This window comes from Drosophila santomea, unplaced genomic scaffold, assembly GCF_016746245.2.
Source record: "Drosophila santomea strain STO CAGO 1482 unplaced genomic scaffold, Prin_Dsan_1.1 Segkk101_quiver_pilon_scaf, whole genome shotgun sequence".
Classification (NCBI taxonomy): domain Eukaryota; kingdom Metazoa; phylum Arthropoda; class Insecta; order Diptera; family Drosophilidae; genus Drosophila; species Drosophila santomea.
The window spans coordinates 179,717-201,375 of record NW_025318933.1 but is presented as its reverse complement, the minus strand read 5'-3'; the positions used below and the strand labels follow the sequence as shown (position 1 = coordinate 201,375).

General features: G+C 39.6%; 1 protein-coding gene across 2 annotated transcripts in view; it reads right to left on the bottom strand.

Moving 5' to 3' along the window:
* LOC120457476 (GILT-like protein 1) overlaps positions 1-21,659 on the bottom strand; it is an 88,835-nt gene that overhangs the window by 60,727 nt on the left and 6,449 nt on the right. For both annotated transcript variants that reach the window (XM_039645029.2, XM_039645028.1), the window contains exon 2: positions 9,832-10,167. In XM_039645029.2, the coding sequence (XP_039500963.1) occupies positions 9,832-10,167 (336 nt within the window). The remainder of the gene's footprint in view (positions 1-9,831; positions 10,168-21,659) is intronic.

Sequence of the window (21,659 nt, the reverse complement as noted above, 5' to 3'; positions counted from 1 at the left end):
ATTGATGTGTTGGAAGTGTGTTGTTTATTCTAAGATGAGGGCTAATCCGAAGGAGTAGCATTTTTTCAAACAGCTTTGAAAGACATGTTAGTAAGCTTATCGGTCTATATGATGATGGCTGCGTTTTATCTTTTCCTGGCTTTGGAATCATTACTATGGTCGACTTTTTCCATTTTTGAGGGAAGTATCCAAGCTTGGCGATTGCGTTGAACAACAGGCAGATGTGAAGAATAGCACACTTTGGGAGTTCAATGAGCATTCTTGGAGTTATTAGGTCGTAGCCAGGCGATTTTCTTGGGTTCAGTTGCTCTTTGATAACCTTTGCTAGTTCACATGGTCGGAATTCAAAGGGTTCTTGAGGATCTAGATTGGCTGCTATTAAAGGAGGGAGAATAATGTGTTGGTAGAGGGATTTGGTCGGAATACATTTTGTAAATGGTCAGCGAAAGCACTGGCTCTTTCTTCATCACTTCGAAACCAGGTGCCAGAGGGACTTCGTAGTGGCATAATTGGCGCTATTGGAGTCTTTAGGTTTCTGTGAGCTCTCCAAAGAGGGTACTTAGTGCTGGTGGGAGAGAGTTGCTCGATATATGAACGTTGGCTGTTTTTTTCCTCTTGTTTGAGAGCATTGGTAAGCCTGCGTGTGGCTATCTTAAGCATGTGCTTTGTAATTGGTGATCTATTAGACTGCCAATCCCTTCGTAGGCGTCGTTTTTCTAATACCAGCCGCTCGATTTCGCGATTAGTTTTGATGTAGTTTGGTTTTGCATACGTCACTGGCCGGGGTTGAAGCCTTTGCAGCCGAAACTAAATGTTTCCAAGAGTTTCCGTTGACTTGTCTATATCCTCCTTTGTAGATAATGCCGTCGTTAGTTCTATGTGTGAACAGACATACTTTTGATACCTTGGCCAGTTTGTTCTAAAATTTGTGAGTCTATACGGTGGGTCGACGATGTGGGGGCGAGTTAGCATATTTAGAAAAACAGGTGAGTGATCTGATGATAAATCTGCTAGTGCTTCGGCGGTGACCATGTTGCGGGGGACATGTTTAGTAATTGCAAAATCGATCAGGTCTGGGATTTTTCTTGGGTCTGCTGGCCAGTATGTAGGCTTACCCGGGGATACATAGTCTAGCTTGTTTTCTGGCTTCGTAAGCGCATTGTACAATTGCTTACCCTTTGGCGTCACAAGTCGAGATCCCCAATGGGTGTGCTTGGCGTTATAGTCACCCGCTGCGATGAACCTGTCACCTAGTGTGTTAAAGAATTCCATGAATTGATCCTCAGAGATTGGAAAGCGCGGTGGGCAGTAGACTGCGGCTAGAGTCGTTGAACCATTGTTGAGTTGTAAGGCTATGGACGTAGATTGTAAGTAGTTTTTGTCAAATTGTTTAAGTGGTGGTGTTTTATGCGATTTCTGATGAGTATTCCAGTGCCTCCATGAGCTTTACCATCTGGATGATTTGTACCATAGAACAAGTATCCTGGTATATGAAAATTGTTTTTATTTGTGAGGTGCGTTTCTGATAGTAGCATTACGTCGATGTTTTTTTCGTAAATGAACTGTGTGAGCTCTTGTGTATGCCGTGAAACGCCATGTTTCCAAACATGAAGAAATGGCTCGGCGGTAAGAGATTCGGGTCAAATGAAGAGGTCATCACAGAAACAAACGACTATTTTGAGGGCCTTGAGAAAACCTATTATTTGGAAGGAATAAAAAATTGGAAAAACGCTGGACTAAATGTATAGAGCTAAAAGGAGATTATGTGAGAAATAAAACGCTTCTTTGACGAAAAAAATATATTTTATTCAAAAAGTCACGGACTTATCAAACGACCCTCGTAGAACATATTTATAGTTTGTTTACTTATCAAGTCTAAACACATCTTTAGACACAGACAATATGGGAAAATACCACACACTGTCGCCTAACACGGTTAATATGGCCAAAATAAGCTTAAAAAGAACGTCACAACTTCTAAGGTTGACCAGAGCAAACCTTAACACTGCTATGAGAGTCATCACAGGGCAGTGGTTGATAGACAGAAGACTAAATGCCCCATATAACGATTTCTGCCGTAGCTGTAGGGACGAATAAGTGGAAGAAACGGTAGAGCATTTACTATGCCACTGCCCAGCACTGCAAGCGAAAAGACTTGCTCAACTAGGAAGCCGATTCCTGATAGACACGTCCGACACCGATCCACATCGGATACAAAGATTCACCAGCGCCTCTGGCTGGGGAAACTGCTAACCTAACACGAGCCTCGACGTGCAAAAGGGGAAACACACACGGTATTACAATGGACCTCTAATGGTCTAAGTGCGTCGGATAACCGACGGCCGGTAAAACCTAACCTAACCAAACCTAATACAAAAATAAAAAAATAAAAAACATTTTTGAAAGTGTGGGCGTTGCAGCTTTGGGCGGTTTGTGGGAGTAAGAGTGGGCGTGGCAAAAGTTATTTGGCAAATCGATAGAAATTTACAAGATCAATACAAAAATGCAAAAATATCAAAACCATTTTTAAATGTGTGGGCGTGGCAGTTTTAGGCGGCTTGTGGGCGCTAGAGTGGGCGTGGCAACATGAATCGACAAACTTGTACTGCGCCTATGTCTCTGGAGTCTGTATGCTTAATCTCAACTTTCTAGTTTTGTTGTTTCTGAGATCTCAACGTTCACACGGACGAACTGACGGACGGACAGTCAGACGGACAAACGGACGGACAGACGGACATGGCCAGATCGACTCGGCTATTGATCCTGATCAAGAATATATATACTTTATATGGTCGGAAACGCTTCCTTCTGCGTGTTACATACTTTTCAACGAATCTAGTATACCCTTTTATTCTACGAGTAACGGGTATAAAAAACGACGAAAACTTTGAGTTCTGGTGACCGCACCCACGCAACCTAGAATGCCTAGAGGATTTAACAGATGTCACCCATCATCGATACGTCAGTATTGCTCCAGACGACTACGACGGCTCCACCTCCCCTACAGTGAACACTCACTCAAACATCGTCACTCGTTTTAATAAACATAAACTTAATTATGGACTAATGCTAACATTATTTATATTTTCTTGTCAGTCTCTCATCAGGCAGCGATCACCATTGATCGTCGACTGCTTTTGGAACGGTCAAGGAGACAAGTCCAGGAAGCCATCGAGATCTACAAAACAGGTGGAAACTTGCCCCGCAATTGGCGGTGCTTTTGAAGACGGCACTACAACGGACGTATTAACATGCGTCACCTAATCCTGAAAGACTCCAAGGGATAAGACGGGACGTGCGAACCAAACATGAGTTAGTGTTGTATTTCTCTGTGTATACCCCTGCTTTGGGGTAAGTATATCGGCGTCTTGATGTGTTGGATTCCGAACCCATCACGTCGTAGATGTGAACGGTTTACCATTGTCCGAACGTACCGTTTCAGGGACACCGAACTTGTAAAAAACTTCGTTCACTTTAGTTTGGCGCTTTGGTCTCCTTACACATCTCACAGCCTTTAGCCACATGTAAACTACTACTTAGGGAAAACCTAAACCGAAACAAACAGACAATATGGGAAATACCTCACACTGTCGCCTAACACGCCAAATATGGCCAAAATAAGCTTAAAAAGAACGTCAAAACTTCTAAGTTTGACTAGAGCATACCTCAACACTGCTATGAGAGTCATCGCAGGGGCATCGGTTGATAGGCACCCATGCCAGAAGACTAAATGCCCGTAAAACGATTTCTGCCGTAGCTGTAGGGTCGAAGAAGACGAAGAAACGGTAGATCATCTACTATGCCACTGCCCAGCACTGCAAGCGAAAAGACTTGCTCAATTAGGAAGCAGATTCCTAATAGACACGTCCGACCTGTCCGACACCGATCCACATCGGATACCAAAATTCACCAGCGCCTCTGGCTGGGGAAACTGCTAGCTTCACACGAACCTCGACGGGAAAAGGGGAAAACATACACGGTATCACAATGGACCTCTAATGGTCAAAGTGCGTCGGACCGACGGCCGGTAAAACGTAACCTAACCTAACCCTAATTATGAAAATTATTCTATCAAACCTTAAAAATCTATGATGTTTGCTTATCGATAACCTTCTTATCGTCACCTTCCGAAAGTGACTGTCGTCCATGCACTGTTTTCAGACCCGCAAACTTAAACTCCATTTCCTCGAAACCATTTTTTTAAAATAACAACAAAATACTGAACCGATTTCCACCATCTAGCATTCATTTTTAAGAGCATAAAAATCTATATAGATAGATCTTTTAGACAGCAATTACAACGACATTTTTTGTGAAAATCTCGAACTATACAAAGCTTGCTTGTTTGAGAGGGTTAGTTTTCGAATTTCGAAAAGCTTTTAGTTCATAGACGACAAAAAATCCTCCTGAGTAGGAAACATATGATTTGCTGATTTCAGAATAAAAATTTGTCCAGCATCACTTACGCAATCGAAGAAGTCACCGCACAAGAGCATTAAAAAACTTTTTAAATTACAATTTCATTTTTGTAAAAAAATTTTTATTATAAGGCTTTTGAAGAGTAAAGCCTTTCAAAAGATCGTTTTATGTTTTTCATTTGGAGAATGAACATGGGACTATATATAATATTTATCTATATATCTAGTATACCCTTTTACTCTACAAGTTACGGATATAAAATACGTACGTTTCGACCTTTCCACGCGACTTACCAGATAACCAATGTGGCCACGAGTTGATCAAGAAACTCTTAAAGGATTTCCACACAAATGTAACATTAAATACGTTTATATAAAAAACGTGATGTTATTATACCCGTTAGAGTACAAGGGTATACTAGTTTCGTTGAAAAGTATGTAACAGGCAGATAGAAGCGTTTCCGACCATATAAAGTATATATATTCTTGATCAGGATCAATAGCCGAGCCGATCTGGCCATGTCTGTCCGTCTGTATGAACGTCGAGATCTCAGGAACTACAAAAGCTAGAAAGCATCGACCGATGCCTCAATCCTCCGCAGCATAGCAAACATGGGTCCAATGACGGACCTAGACACATCGGACGAGGAGGGAGCCGATACTATCGTGGTGGAGATGCCCACAGCAGATGTCCGTAAGGCTTCTGCAAATAAACCTCTACCACAGTAAGGCAGCTTACTGCTCCGCTGCTCTTCAACTCCATCTGGCTGAGGATGGAGTCTACATAGTCCTGATCCAGGATCCTTGGATAGTGGGAGGAAAGGTTTCAGGCTTAGGGACTAAGGAATATAAGCTTCTATCAGCTCCCAGCGAAGGTAAAGTAAGGGCCTGCATTTTGGTAAAAAAGCACCTTACCATTTTTCTGCTCCATAATTACAGCGATGCAGATAACGCGGCAGTCACCGTGGAGAGTCAGCCATCTCCGTTACGAGTGCTGTCATCGTACATGATCTATGAAAGGCAAGAACCGGCGGATGAGCTGGTAAGAATACTGGTGCAAGACAGCGAAAAGCAGAACATAGGCCTCTTAGTAGGCTGCGACGCAAACGCCCATCACACACAATGGGAAAGTACAAACACAAACGACCGCGGTGAGTCTCTCTTGAACTTTATTTTTAGTATAAATCTCTTTATATGTAATAAAGGTAATGACCCCACCTTTATTATTAAGTACCGAAAGAGGTAATAGACCTAACTTTCGTCTATAAACCACTATTAGAGACAGTAACTCCCTGGAGGGTGCTAGATAAGCACATTTTCTCGAACCACAGGTATATAGAAACGACCCTCACAATCAACCCCCAAAACCAGCAGTTTTCACAAACCCAAGGAAAACAGACTGGCAAAAATAAAAAAATATTTTAAGAGAAAAAATCCCAACGGATCCCCCTTCATATCCTTATACAATTTCTAGTCTAAACAAACTAGTCTCAATTTTCACAGAAACCTGCAACTACAAAAAAAGGCCTGCCCCAATAGCAAGCCCAAAGAAAAAGAAAAAGGCAGAACTATCTCCCCTCCGAATGGACTGCAGACCCTTTTTAACCGGGCCAAGGCAGGAAATGAGGAGGCCCTGTGGACCACCTACAAGCCCTTACAAACTACAAAAAGGCCATCAGGAAAGCAAAGCGATCCTCGTGGCATTCTTTCTGCTCAGAAATTGAAAATACAGCTAAGGCAGCCAGACTTAGAAAAATCCTCTCCGAATCGGCCGCAACCTTAGGCTACCTGAAAAGAGCAGACGGCTCCTGGACCAGCACGAGTGAGGAATACCTAGAGATACTTCTAGACACTCACATTCCAGGAAACAGCCAAAACAGCCAAAGGTCCTCCATCCATACAAATCTGCAGGTCCAGGCAATATCATACCCGCAGAAATCCAACATGCGGGAAACACAACCATAAACTGGCTTCTAGACATTTTTAAAAGGTCCCTACTTCTTGGACACCTACCGCAACCATGGCTAGAGTCCCAAATTTTCTTCATCCCCAAAGCAGGGAAACCATCACACACGACCCCCAAGGATTTCAGTCCAATTAGCCTACAGGCTACAGTAGCGGCAATCAAGCTTAGAGATACCAAACAGTGGAACCTACAAGAAGCGGGTCACTCATGTATCCTAATACACATTCAAATAGTCCCCTCCAGGACAGACTACTGCACTCCAACGGAGTACATACAAACACCGTTCAACACAATTATCCCAGAGAAGGACGAGTGGAACTCACAGACACCTGGGCCCAGAATGCTATATGCTTCTATACGGATGGGTCAAAACTACAGAACAGATTGAAGGAGGAGTTTACTCCGAACAACTAGGCCTACGCATCTCGTTTTGACTCTCCGATCATTGAAGCGTCTTCCAAGCTGATGTAGCAGCAATAAGGGAGGCCCTAAACATTTGAAAGCACTAAACCCGGAAAGCTCACACGTAAACATTTTCACTGATAGCCAAGCAGCTATCAAATCAATTGGCTCAATCTCAAGCCACTCAAAAACTATTGAATTGCCGCTCATCTTTACACGAGATGACACAACAATTCTTAATCAGCCTTATATGGGTACCCGGACACAGGGACATAGAAGGCAACTCCATCGCAGATGAACTAGCTCGAGAAGGCACTACCGCGCCACTCGTACAAGAGATGGAGGGCATGAGTATGCCTTTAGCCACATGTGAACTACTACTTAGGGAAAACCTAAACCGAAACAAACAGACAATATGGGAAAATACCTCACACTGTCGCCTAACACGCCAAATATGGCCAAAAATAAGCTTAAAAAGAACGTCAAAACTTCTAAGTTTGACCAGAGCAAACCTCAACACTGCTATGAGAGTCATCACAGGGCATCGGTTGATAGGCACCCATGCCAGAAGACTAAATGCCCCGTAAAACGATTTCTGCCGTAGCTGTAGGGTCGAAGAAGACGAAGAAACGGTAGATCATCTACTATGCCACTGCCCAGCACTGCAAGCGAAAAGACTTGCTCAACTAGGAAGCAGATTCCTGATAGACACGTCCGACCTGTCCGACACCGATCCATATCGGATACAAAATTCACCAGCGCCTCTGGGCTGGGGAAACTGCTAACTTCACACTAACCTCGACGGGCAACGGGGAAAAACATACACAACATACACATATCACAAGGGACCTCTAAGGTCTAAGTGCGTCGGTCTCATCCGACGGCCGGCAAAGCCTAACCTAACCGAAAGCATTAGGTTTATTGTAGCCTTGTGATGTCTTTCAGCGAAAAAACGGAAAATACTGTCAGTGATATCGAAGCTGTTTGACCCCCTCGGCTTTCCGCGGTTCGTGCATGCCGACCCGTTATCACCGGTACAGTTACATGTCTTTGCCGACGCATCCATGAGAGCTTATTCGTAGAAAACCTGCCGAAGGTAATAAATGATCGTTGTTGACTTCAAAGTCGAAAGTAGCGCCGCTCGAAATCAAAACGCTCCCAAGGCTTAAGGTATGTGCCGCTCGTCTTCTCACATATCTTTGCCTTAGAATCCAAACTCAGTAAAAGTTTCTATCGTTCAATTTGTATACTGGTCGGACTCCGAAGTTACTCCTCACTGAACATAATCCCATCTGTCTTCGCTTTCGACATTTGTTTCGAACAGGATAGCGGAGATTTAAGAATGGTCAGGAAAAGCTACATGGCAGAATGTTCCCACAAAGCAGAATCCAGCAGATATAATTTCTAGAGGTTGTGATGTCGCCGAAAATGGGCACTCGTTAACTGCACCACTATTTCTAAGGGACGAAGGGCGCATTTTAAACTGGATGATAAAGTATTACGTCAGGAAGAAAGAAAGAGTGCGGTCGGACTGACCGCTAGATATTATAACCGTCAGTTACAGCGCTGTTGTCATTCCTTTTCAAAATGGTATTTTATTGATCTTGTCATATCTGTAATCATAAAATCGTCTTTTTCCCTTTTTGTATGCGGCGCTTGACTGCAATGGACATTTTTATACCCGTTACTCGTAGAGTAAAAGAGTATACTAGATTCGTTGAGAAGTATGTAACAGCCACAAGGAAGCGTTTCCGACCTTATAAAGTATATATATTTTTGTCAGAATCAATAGCCGAGTCGATAGGGCCATGTCCGTCGAATGAACGCTGAGATCTCAGGAACTACAAAAGTTGAACAACAAAGAATAAAAATCTAAACCGATTTCTTTTATTTGTCGTCCTAGTCTATAAAAACCGTCCATTAAATAAACCGATTTATTTTATTTGTCGTCCTAGTTTATAAAGAGCGTCTATTAAAAATACTTCAAAAATAATAAACGTATCTATATAAATATACTAGAGTGGCCGCTGTGCGCATTGCCAACACATTTAATTCAGTATCAACACGAATATGAGTTGAGTAAATTGAAGGAGCGTTATTATGTATGTATGACAAAGAACGCAATATAAATTACTGCTTCGTTCACGGGAACAAAACAACAACAAAATTCGCGACTTTGCTCGCACGGGAGCGAACACAAAAATAAGGGGCTCTCTTTGCAGTCGAGTCTAACTGTTTTTTCTAGCTCTCTTTCAGTTGCCCACGCTAAAATTGTGTATGTATGCGTGCACACGCATTGAACGTTTTCAATGCTTGCTTAGCGAGCTTGCATTTAATGCAATTTAAATTTATGTTTTTTATTTTTTAAAATAGGTTGCAGGTGGAATTAAAAAATTAAAATACACATACGAATCTGGAAATTTTTTTTCTGATTTTTAAAAAAAAACTTCAAGTCTCTAAGACATGTAGTTTGGCCATGGCTGTGATATATCAGTCAGTCAGTGAGGACAAAGCATTTTATATATATATGTAGATATGTACATTTTTGGAGCCATGTAAAATCCCCACTGGCAAAATATGCAATCCCCCCAAGAGGAATGTTGGAGCTGTGGGGAAGAACAAAGGACGTCTGGTACGCTATTCCTCCTGAAATGGTGCTACGATATACCCAAAATATGCCAAATCGTATAACGAAGCTAAAAAAATCAAATGGGCTGTGGACTTATTATTGAAATAATCGCAAATAAAATATTCGTTAAATATTTAACCCCAGTGCATAACTGTAACAATTGACTTTTTTTACATTTTGCTTCGGCATATTTATTCCAAATGATCAAATCGCTTCATATTTTCACAAGCGATAGTCAAATATAGTAGCAACAAAACAAGACTAAGATTATTATCGTACATAAAATAGGAGAGAAGATACTGACCGTTGAAGTTAGAATATGCAACTCGTGTTACAGTTTTGCTTGTCAGTGTATAAATGTATACATATATACTGATTTTTTGGGAACAAAATTTTACAACTTTAAATCTACTGACCTTATACATGGCTTCTTGGGGTAAACGATTGTCCGTAATCATGCAGGTTGCTACTTCCAGTCGCAATAGTGGATCTTTAATTATCTCAGCAGCACATGCGTGGTAAATGTTAGCTTGGCATTCCGTAGGTCCGTGCTGACATTCAAAAGTAATTTTACTGTTGTATCGTTTCGTTTTTGCCTTGCCATACGGTGCAAGTTTAACTTCCATAATTGACTTTGCGATCTTAAATGTTGGGAGCAGTTGCTTAGCAAGAAAATACTTTGAGTCTGGACACAACGCCTCATAGTACACCGTTACAATTACTTTCATTGGGACCCTTTTGCTAAGCTGATCCTATTAAAAAAGAACAAGGGAAAATGCTATATTCGATTGTATAGACAATTCAGTTGATATTCAGCTGGTGGAAGTGACAGGGAAAAATTGTGTTGGTAAGACTGGTCGTGGTTATCTTCTGATACCGAGATCTCGACGGTCAGACAGACGGACGGACGGACATGGACCCCAATCAATAATATATATACTTTTTAGGGTAGGGAAAGCGATCCCTTTTACCTCTTACTTTGTTGTAATGAACCGATTTTTATATCCAGCATTCATTTAAAACAAAGCATTTTTAGACCCTTTTTGACAGCAATTTTAACGTTAAAATTTCGAATTTTGATTTTTGGAGCCTCTTTGACAGCGGTATTTTTCGAATTTGGAAAATATTTTTGTTCGTCGATGACTAAAAACCTTTTCGAGTAAGGAAAGTTTTGGTTTGTTGACTTTAGACTAAAATTTTGGCATCACTTACACAAAATATAAGGTCAGCGACATGACTTGTAAATCTTGTAAAATTTGTTGAAATATAATTTTCACTTTTGAAAAGCCATTTTTTTTATTACCTCAGGAATCTAAATAAATATTTTATGGATATAAAAGAATGGTCTTCATATCCCTACAAGGGGAATGCCAAAAAGACATTCTTTATTATTCTATCATTTGATATAGAAACATAACTAGTTTCCGATTAATTATTAATACATTTCTTACTACAAGTTTTATAATTAGATCTCTGTAACTGACAGTAATAACACCTTGCGGATTTTATTTTCACTTTGAATACAATTAGGAGGTCTTGTTCTATGCTGGATCCAGCAGTTTATGCAGGTACTTTCACTGCCACTCGTAATTGGTGGCAATGAAGTGGGTTGTTTGGAGCTTATGGCGGCCCCGTTCTCAGACCAGGGTGCAGAGGTGGTGGGGTCTTGTGTCATCCGCTGAGGAATGCGATTCATACTATGATCAAGATACTTGCACAAATGCACAAAGTACAAGAGTTACTGGCAGCGTGAGTACCATAATTTAATGTAGAGGAAAATCCAGGCGCGGTTGGAGTTACACAGCTAACGGCTGTGTAACAGTACCAACTAGAATTATATCAACAATAATGGCAATAACTATAATCTTGCAGCATCCCTTAGATACTCAGATGTAGAAAAGTAAGAGGTTTGAGTCATCAATCTCAATGAAAATACTTTTTGCTGTTATTCTTTGCATGTTTGCGGAGTGCATGCAAGCAAGTAAAACACCAAAATGTTCAGGTTATCCTTAATATCTTAATGGTTTGTTTTTACTTTTTTATTGACATTTTTTTTTTTTATCATTTCTTAACTGTGAAGTTCCTAGGGATACGGTAAACTGCTTCAGAAGAGGCTTTCCAAAAGCTTCCGCACATAGACACACGGCCAGGAACTCCGACGGGATCTGAAGAAAAGGCAGACTTAACATGCTGAAGATCGTAAAGCAGCGATCTTTTGATTAAACTGATACAAAATATTAAATTCTCCTTTGATACCGCTTAATAAGAGGACTGTTCAAAATTAGAAACTGGACAAAAAGTTCGGCTTTTATCTGATAAGATGCAAACAAAAAAAGAATGCTGTTCGTGGCAAAATCAGTTAACAAACTTGCACTGCGTCTATGTCTCAGGAATCTGCATTCCTAATCTTAACTTACTGGCCTTTATACTACGACGGTACTATCGGTACAGATCGACTCGCCTGTTGATCCTGATCAAGACTTTTTATACTTGGAAAAGCTTTTCATGTACAACCTTTAACTTTTCGAGTAACGGGTATTAAAATATGAAGATAAGAAATGGCTTTGCGCTTAGTATTAACGAAATTATAAAACTGCTTTGGATCCTGTGCTAACTAGAACTTTAAACGGTTTAAATAGTTTTTGTAACATTTAGCATTAAACAGAAAACAAAATTGAATCGAACACTTAAATATTTAGAAAAGATACACTAAGAAACCTTCCTAAAACTATCAATTGGTGCTTATTTTTGACTTTAATTATTCTACGAATTCTGCACCTCCTACGCCAGGAGGAACGAAAAACGTCTTAAATTTCATTTATTTTTTATTACTGTTTTCCCAATTTCTATCGATAATCTAGAAAAAAGTTTAAATTTCTCGTTCGGGCTTCAAGTAGCTGAAGAGCAGGTATTTGATAGTATCCTGTTTTTTCCACAATTTCTATCGATATGCCAGAAAACTCGTTCGGACTTCTATTAGCTAAGTGTTACTCAGTATCCGATAGTCTCGACTATAGCGTTTTTGCCGGTTTGAATTGGCTATAGGATTCCAAACTCATTTATACTGGTGCACAGCAACAATCCCAAGACCTTTTAATAATGCTACGAATCCCCATTATTGAGACTTACGAATTCGCTAACACCTTCATAGCCTTTTATAACCCCTCACCGGTAATTTATTTAAGTACAGTATTTCGGACGTAGTTGATGGAAATCCTTAACAGTTCGCATTTTAATCAGAACGTAAGTTTGTTCGGCACTATCTCCTGATATTCCCGATTTTTCCTTCGGTGTGCATTATTAATAGTTTATTCATCTACGTAAACATAGCATAATTTGCCAATTTTTTGTCCACAACCCATGTTGGGTTGTTGTACGGCGACCTTGAAGTTCTAATAATGCCTTTCTACAATAAATCTGCGATTTTTTGCTTAACAAACTCAGACACACCCATGGGATGCGGGTATAATTTAGGGCATACCGGCTTATCATCGCTTGTGCGAATTGTGGCAAAAACAGAAGTGTTTAATGACAGGGCCTCGTTTGAGGCTGAAAATGCCTTGGTTCTGTTTGTGATCATGTTTTAAAAATTCAACTTTTACAGATTCCGGTACGGCGATGTCATTTACGTTAGTAAAATTTACATTATCGCAATTGTAATGCTGCAGCTTTTCAGAAACAGTTAAATAATTTATTGTACCTTTCTCTGCTTCCAGCTCGCTCCCACTTGAGCTAGAAGCTCATATCCTATAATACCATCAAAAGGTGTCAGCGCGTCTAAAAGAAAGAACGCAGATGTTTTCCCAAAAATGTTCATTAAACATTTCTGGCGAACCCTTTAAGAACCATGAATAGAACTGTGAAAAGGGAATCGACCGGCACTACATTTTTAAGCTCCTTTACGGGCTTAATGTAGTTTTTTACCGCCCCTGTGTCGATTAGAATTCTTAGTTGACTCCATTGCAACTGGCGTTCAATGAACGGCAGTCGGGAACGCCCCCTAAAAAATTTATCTGATCATTATCACCAGATTCGTCGCCTATTTCGGTAACAGCCGCTGCGGCCGCGCTTTCGTATTTGCTGTCATTTATCTCTCGTCTCTGACGCCTTTGACCGGTCATGCGTGTGGAACCAAATCTTTTATGGCCCCGACCTTGGCATTTGTAGGTTGACTGATTCCGAAGGATGACGGTTGCCTATGTTCGTCATAGTGGAGCCAAACTCCATAGGCTCAGGTCACTGACTACGGTAGTTGTTATTGTTATGGGCAGGATTATTCTGTTGGGGCCTATTTTGTTTTTTATAGAAATGAGCCCCTGTGGCTCCTGTGAGCGGTTTTGATTTCTTTGCGGCTCCTGGGTGAGTGCCATATACTCCAAAGCCTTTGCATATGTGGCAGCAAAAGTAGTGCGTTCTATGATAGCTTCGGAATCCCTAGCTAAAGCAAAAGCCGAGGGCGATTCCTTTGGCTGCGCAGGCATGACTATGGCACTCAAGGGCTTCCTAAGACCAACAATAAACGCATATAGGGCATATTCTCTAACCTCATTATTAAATAGAATAGCACTGTCCAGTTCGTGTGTCATAACGATCTTATTCGTTATTAACGTTAATCGTTTTTCTACGTCGTCGTAGTACTGCATTAGGCTAAATTCTCCGTGCCTAACTGTTCCAAGTCCGTGCCGAAGGACGCACAGCGACGTTTTATCCGCGTAAGTGCAGTCTAATCGAGCAATAATGGCATCGAAATTCAAGATTGTGTTATGGGAAACTAATAGCCCTCTTGCCGATCCCCTGATTTTGTTTCTGATAAGATGGTTTGAAAATTTCATATGCGTCTACGGCTGACTGTCGCCACGACACATAGTCATCTTGTTCTCCTGTAAAATCTGCAATGGATTTTACAATGTCCAGCTTGACTTCACATCGAATATTTTGGACTACGGCTATTTTTTTGTAAGTTTCCACTTGTGGTGCTTCCACGCACAAGCTTTGCATCTGCTGCTTCATCTCATTTAACTGTGATTGGAATGCCAGTGCTAGTCTAGCTTCTTGCTGGGCTAAGGCCTGGCTAACGGTTCAGATATAATTGCTTGTAACTGGGCAGCGTCTATGTCTGTAGTGTTATCTGTCGTTGTAGAACGAAAGCCTTGTGTTTCTAAATCCCATCCGTTGTCACTATCGTATTCGACTTTGATATTTCTATATTCACTTCCCCAACTCATTGACCATTGATTTTTAAAAAATTTTTGAGTCGTAGAAAATTTGTTTTTTCAAAACATGCAAAGAAGAATAAATTATAAAAGGAATGCACTATTTTTTTTTTCACGCATTAAACTAAAACGAAATATTCTGAAAAATTTAAAATTGTGCGACATTAAAGTTGCTAAATTAACGTGTGACAAAAAAAAAATCATAGGAGAGTAAATAAAATATATAAAAATACACAAAAAATAATGAAGTAAAAAAAAAATCAGTATACAAATGAAAAATTTAAAAAAACAAGAGAACGCTATAGTGAGTGTTCCGACTATCTCATACCCGTTACTCACCTATTGGCAATGAGCAGGAGAGTCTTCAACACTGACAGTTTTTGGCGGTTTGTGGGCGTTTTTTGGCAAATCGATAGACATTTACAAGACTAATACAAAAATGAAAAAATATCAAAATATTTTTTAAAAGTGTGGGTGTGGTAGTTTTTGGCGGGTTGTGGGCGTTAGAATGGGCGTGGCAACATGAATCAACAAACTTGTGGTGCGTCTATGTCTCTGGAGTCTGTATGCTTAATCTCAACTTTCTAGCTTTTGTAGTTCCTGAGATCTTAGCGTTTATACGAACGAACAGACGGACGGACAGAAGGAGATGGCCAGATCGACTCGGCTATTGATCCTGATCAAGAATATATATACATTATATATGCCATTTTATATGGCTACTTTTAAAAATAACAATTGTCAAAATCGCTCAGTTTATATTAACGCTCTAGGTTAAACATAACAAAATAATAAAGAGACGTTATATAAGCAGAGCGAATAATTTTGACTAAATTTAAAAAACAAACAAAAAAATAATAATTTTGTAAAAGCACAAACAAAAGATATATTAAATAATATGAAGAAAATATTTTTTTTTACACAATAAAAAAAAGAATTGAAAAAGATCCAATACTCACAAGATATATTTAGAATTAAAATCATAAAAAAATAATCAAAAGAGAATGGAAAAAGTTATTGAAGAAACTCTAAGAAGGGAACCCTCTTTAATTTTTAGATCTATACAGATCTTACGTACATTTAATGCGTTTATAAGCGTATATGAATTCGAGGAAGAATATAGAGACACATTTGACTTATATACGCAAGTGCACTATTTCATTGCTCAAAAATAGAGAAGGCAAAGGTATTATCAATTGTACCTTATGTGAAGACAATACAAATAAAAGAAGATAATCAGGCATGCTCCGGTAATCGTAAGATTTTTTCGATTTGGGCCAAATCGTACGATTTCGTTTTTAGGTTCTCTGGTTTTCGCAAAATTTTGGCTTGAGTAAAATCTTGAGTTGCCACCTTTTTCACAGTTTTAATTCCGATGTTCGCAATTACTTTTTAACCGCACTTTGACCATTTAAATAATTAAATTATATAGCATTATTTACAAAGAACACGTGTCGCCCTCCTTTTAATTAATTAATGAATTTTTTTATATTTTATAAGTACTTTTATCTGCCTGTCCACGAACAGTATGGCAACCTTCGGGATAGCTTTTGCGACGTACTTCGACCCCTAACCAATTCGTAAATTGTTGTTGCCGACGGCAACATTTTGTTTGTCAAATCTGAGGTGGGGTCAGAAATATATTTTTTATAAAATAACTAAGTGGCAGAATGATTTTGTGGGTATGTGGAATTAACATCAATAGACTACTGAGTTAAATATTTTTTTCCCTTAGTAAATAAGATCTGATTTGATATAAAAAAAGGCATTTGCTTTTCATTTCGGCCAGACAAAAGTGCCCGTTTTACAAATCGAAAAATTCTTACGATTTCGAAAACCGGAGCACCAATTTTACGATTTCAGATCGAAATCGTAAAAATCTTACGAATTCGATCACCGGAGCATGCCTGAATATCTTTTTATGAGAGACAACAATTTAAAAAGTTCTTTTGCACAGATAAATTTATATTAAAATATAAATGGACTGGCAAGACATAAGAAATGAACATAAAGAAATTAAATTGCATTTCGACAAGTCGTACAAGTGCATGACACAAAATAGAGAAGTGCAAAACAAGAAGTGAAACAAACATGCACATTTATTGGTAAGATGATTTAACAAAGCACGCCAATTAATACATAAAAAAGAGAAAGACTTTCAAAAAATCATTTAACACAATCAGTAAAATTTCTAAACAGGACCCATGAAAACTTGTTAAACGTCAGATCCAGACACAACTTGAATTTAACTATTCCTACGATACTAAGCACACCTATAGTCGCTGATATCGGTGAGGATGTCGAAAGTTTAGGAGAATCTGAACTAGAAATCAAAGAAGAGGATCTGCGCGATCTTTCAATTCCAGCGGTGATAACATTACCCGAATTGATAGATGAAAACTCAGATTCAAATAATTCAGGTATGACAGAAAGAAGACACAAAATGACAGACTCGGTTGCAACGTCAAGGGAATATGTGCGAAAAATTTTGTTCACAATACCTGAGTTTGACGGCAAATTTAAATCGATTTCTCACCGCTGTTCGTTTAACAGATCTGACAAAAGGAAAATAACTGGTCCACTATCATACAAAGTTGAAAATGAAAGGACTATTATTAGTATAATAAGTTTATTGAAGGCATCAGTTAAAGGCGAATCGCCTGATGTCATTGAAGCTAAACTGCTTAATACACAACAGCGTCGCAAAACTACAGCGCAATATACAACTGAAATAAAAAACCTACGTAGGTCGCTTGACGCAGTCTACAGAGACATAGTCTAGATTCTCATAATGAAGACAAATTTGCTACTAAGGAGGTTATCTCTGCAATGACAAGGAATTGTGAGCATGATAAGCTCAAGACCATAGTAGCAGGAAATTTCTACACAATGAATAGTGTAAATGTATAACCGAGGAAATTACCAAAGCAGAGGTAATGAATGAGGAAATTATAATATCTCTAATAATAATTATGATGGCCGAGGTGGTTATTGTGGAGGAAACAGAGGACGCGGCGGTAACCAAAATAATAATAGAGGTGGATGTTACTCAAGGGGTAACCAAAACCAAAACAATGGTAATAGCGTCCGAAATATTCAAACGGAAAACCAACAAGCCCCTTTGAGCAGCAGTCAACAGTAAAACTGTATAAAATTAACCTCAATTTAAGCATTTTTATACAACTAAAGAATATGAGTACCAATTTACTGGTACACAGGCGCAAGAATTTCCCTGCTTAAATGCAGAAATAGTAATCTAAACGATTTAAACAAACTGAATACAACTAGTATATCGGGAATAGGGCAAGGGAGAATTCAGTCTCTAGGTACTATAGATATAGAAATAGCATACCATATAACGGGTGTTTTTTTTAGAGGTATAGAACTTTAAGTTGGCATTACTGTTCAAGATGGCGACCGATTTAACAGCTGTCAAGTGATTTATTCTCAGTTTGGTTTGGCAATTCGTCATGCGTGCTTACAAAATCCAACTCGTGCAAGAATTGAAACCAAACGATCATCAAGCAAGGCGTAGATTCGTCGAATGGGCCCAAAACGAGATTGCTGTTGTTCCCGATTTTTCATAAGCCTCCAAGATCTTGTGATTTAACACCGCTAGACTACTTTTTGTGGGGCTATGTAAAGTCATTGGTCTATGCGGATAAGCCACAAACGCTAAACCATTTGGAAGACAACATTCGCCGTGTTATTGCCGATATACGGCCAAATATTGGAAAAAGTCATTGCAAATTGGACGTCCAGATTGGACTACATCCGAGCCAGCCGTGGCGGTCATATGCCAGAAATCATATTTAAAATGTAATGCCACAAGATTATCTTTCATGTCAATAAAATTCATGTCAATCGAATAATCCATCGTTGTTTTATTGCAATTTAAAGTTCTATACCTCTAAAAAAAACACCCTATACAATCTCCTGGTATAATTGGTTTGGATTTCATTAAAAAATACCATTGTATTTTAGAATTCAACGACCAAGAAGATTGGTTCATTTTGAGGGCCGAAAATTTTAGGAAAATAAACATTCCTATAATACATTCACTAGATAATGAAATAATTTTGGCAGCTAGAATATTAAAACTTCTAAAATTTCTATCGTTTTTTAAAAACGATTTAACAAAACTATGCACCGAATATGGGGCCTCGTAGTGTAGTGGATAGCGCAACTACCTGTCAAACACGAGGTCGTGGGTTCAAACCCCACCCATGACGAGAGCATGGCCACACAAACTTTCCTCTCAAAAAAAGATACTTTTCTAGTTTTTAGAAAGTATTCTTCCATCCATAATGCCTAATACAACAACTTTCGGCAGCTTACTCTTCAACCACTTCACACCCTCTTTACGCTATATGGAGCAAAAACGGGGTCCTCCACATAGTTACCAAGTGCACCCTGTGTTCTGCGAACAGCAAAACACCACCCAGCAGGGCCTGACGCGCGGTACCGGACTGTTCGCTTTTCTACGACTAACAACATCAACGTAGACGACAATCCCCGATGACGTAAGGTGGCAGCACCACCACTGGGATAAGCCACATCTGGCCAATCAGGAGATCGGTCGAAAATTTTAAACCGATTACCGAAACAGAAACTAGAGAATTAAACATAAACGGCCCCCCAAATTCGATGACGACCATAGGCATATCAAAACGGACACGAATTGGACAATGGAATGTTAGAACTCTGAGAGAACCATCTAGATTAGCACAGTTCGAGGCGGAGATGGAGAGACTCCATATTGTAATAGCTGGAATCAGTGAGATGAGGTGGTTTGGCAGTGGGGAAACCACAGCATCAAATAGCAATCTAGTCCTACACAGTGGTAACAATGACGGCAGCAGATACGGGGTGGGGATTTATGTGTCCAAGCGCATAAAAAAGACACTGCACTCCTGGGAACACATCTCTGATAGACTCATGACAGCCAGATTCAGATATACAATGCTATGCCCCGACGGAAGACGCCAAAGACGACAACAAGGACGACTTCTACACTGCCCTCACAGCAACCCTCAGCAAGACGCGGCAAGGTGACATTAACCTCCTCATGGGTGACTTTAATGCGAAATTAGGCCCCAACAACACCGGACTAAGATCTGTCATGGGCCAACATGGAACTGGGACTCGCAATGACAAGGGAGAGAGATTAGTGGAACTCTGCCAGCTATTCCAACTGGTCATCGGCGGCACAATATTCCCACACAAAGATGTCCACAAATACTCCTGGACATCTCCTAGTGGTAACACGCGCAACCAGATCGACCACATTTGCATTAGCAGGAAATGGAGACACTCACTACTGGACGTTCGGAACAAAAGGGGAGCATCTATAGACAGTGATCATAAGTTGGTCATTGGAGAACTTGAAATAAATTTGAACCGCAACTACTCAAGGAACACTGATAACAGCCAACACCGACGAGCGCCCCCCCTGAAACTGCACCTCCTTAGCGACTCCACTCTGAGGACAAGAATGACGTCCACATTGCGGGAACAACTGATCCCCCTAGAAGACCACCCATGGAAACGCACCTGCAGACAGCTAAGGACCGCAGCTGAGCAAATAATTGGGCTGCAACAACGTGGAAGAGCAGACTGGATATCTGAAGGGACCTGGGACCTGATTAGAAGAAGGAACAATCTGAAGCCTCTGGCGGACCAGCTCACACAGAATCGTGATGAATATCTTTTATAAGTAAAAATTTAGATTAAATGACATAACTCCAGTCTACATTAAAAACCATAGAATGCCAGAAAGTCAAAAGCCAGAAATTCAAAAACAAGTTCACAGACTAACAAGAGACGGGATTTTCGAGAATATAATATCCAACTTTTTTTGGTACCCAAGAAATTACTGCCTAACTTGCCAGAAAAAAGATGGCGGTTAGTAGTTGACCGTTAGCAGACAAATTCCCACTTCCAAGAATAGAAGATATTCTTGATCAATTAAGTCGAGCAAAATATTTCTCGTGCATAGACCAGATGTTATGATTTTATCAAAAAATATAACATCATTCTCAAATTCAACAGGAGGATAATTCTCCGCACGCGATTACCATTTGGTTTAAAAATAATATATAAATATAAAAATTTATAAAAATTATATATATAATTAAATAATCGCAATACTCATATGTAAAAAAAATATAATTTTATTTTACTGAATGATTACAATATTTTTAGTTGAGAAGAACACCGACCGATTACAATTAGGTCTCAAACTGAACTCTGATAATTACTCTGATTTGATAGACGTTCAAGCCTCGGTTTCGAGCTTTTCTAATATGGACTTTAGACTTTAGGGTTCTGATCAAATGAAGAGAGAAAGCTTTGGAGTTGCTGACTTTAATAGTGTTTGCATTTCTCTTGGATTCAAGTGCATTCGCTCTTGGATACAAGTGCTCTTAGATTCTTATAATTTTGTTTATTGAAATCTAATACTTCTGTTTTTCGGGATTGCGAGTCCGAGCTTTGAACGTGGGAACGCAACGATGATGCGAGGGCCTAAGCATAGATTGTTTAAATTAGACAACGGATGTTTAGTCTACCAGTGGGTGACTTATCAGGTATCTGGTATCTGTTGGGTACATCCAGAGTTGTGTAGGGTGTGTGGGTGTGTTTGGGTGTACATGTTGTATGTGTATTAGTGTGTAGGCATGTGCTTAAGTCTTTGGGACATGGATATGTCACTATATATATATCTGAAAATAACTACATATACCCACCCAGTACATACAACATATATTTTTAATTTTTCTTTGTTAATTAATTATTAAACATTTTGTTAATTTTGAATATCAATATATATTACACTTAACAATAAAAAACAAGAGAGAACGCTATAGTCGAGTTCCCCGTCTATCTGATACCCGTTACTCAGCTAGTGGAAGTGCAAAGGAGAGTCTTCAACACTGACAGTTTTTGGCGGTTTGTGGGCGTTAGAGTGGGCGTGGCAAAAAGTTTTTTGGCAAATCAATAGAAATTTACACGACTAATACAAAAATGAAAAA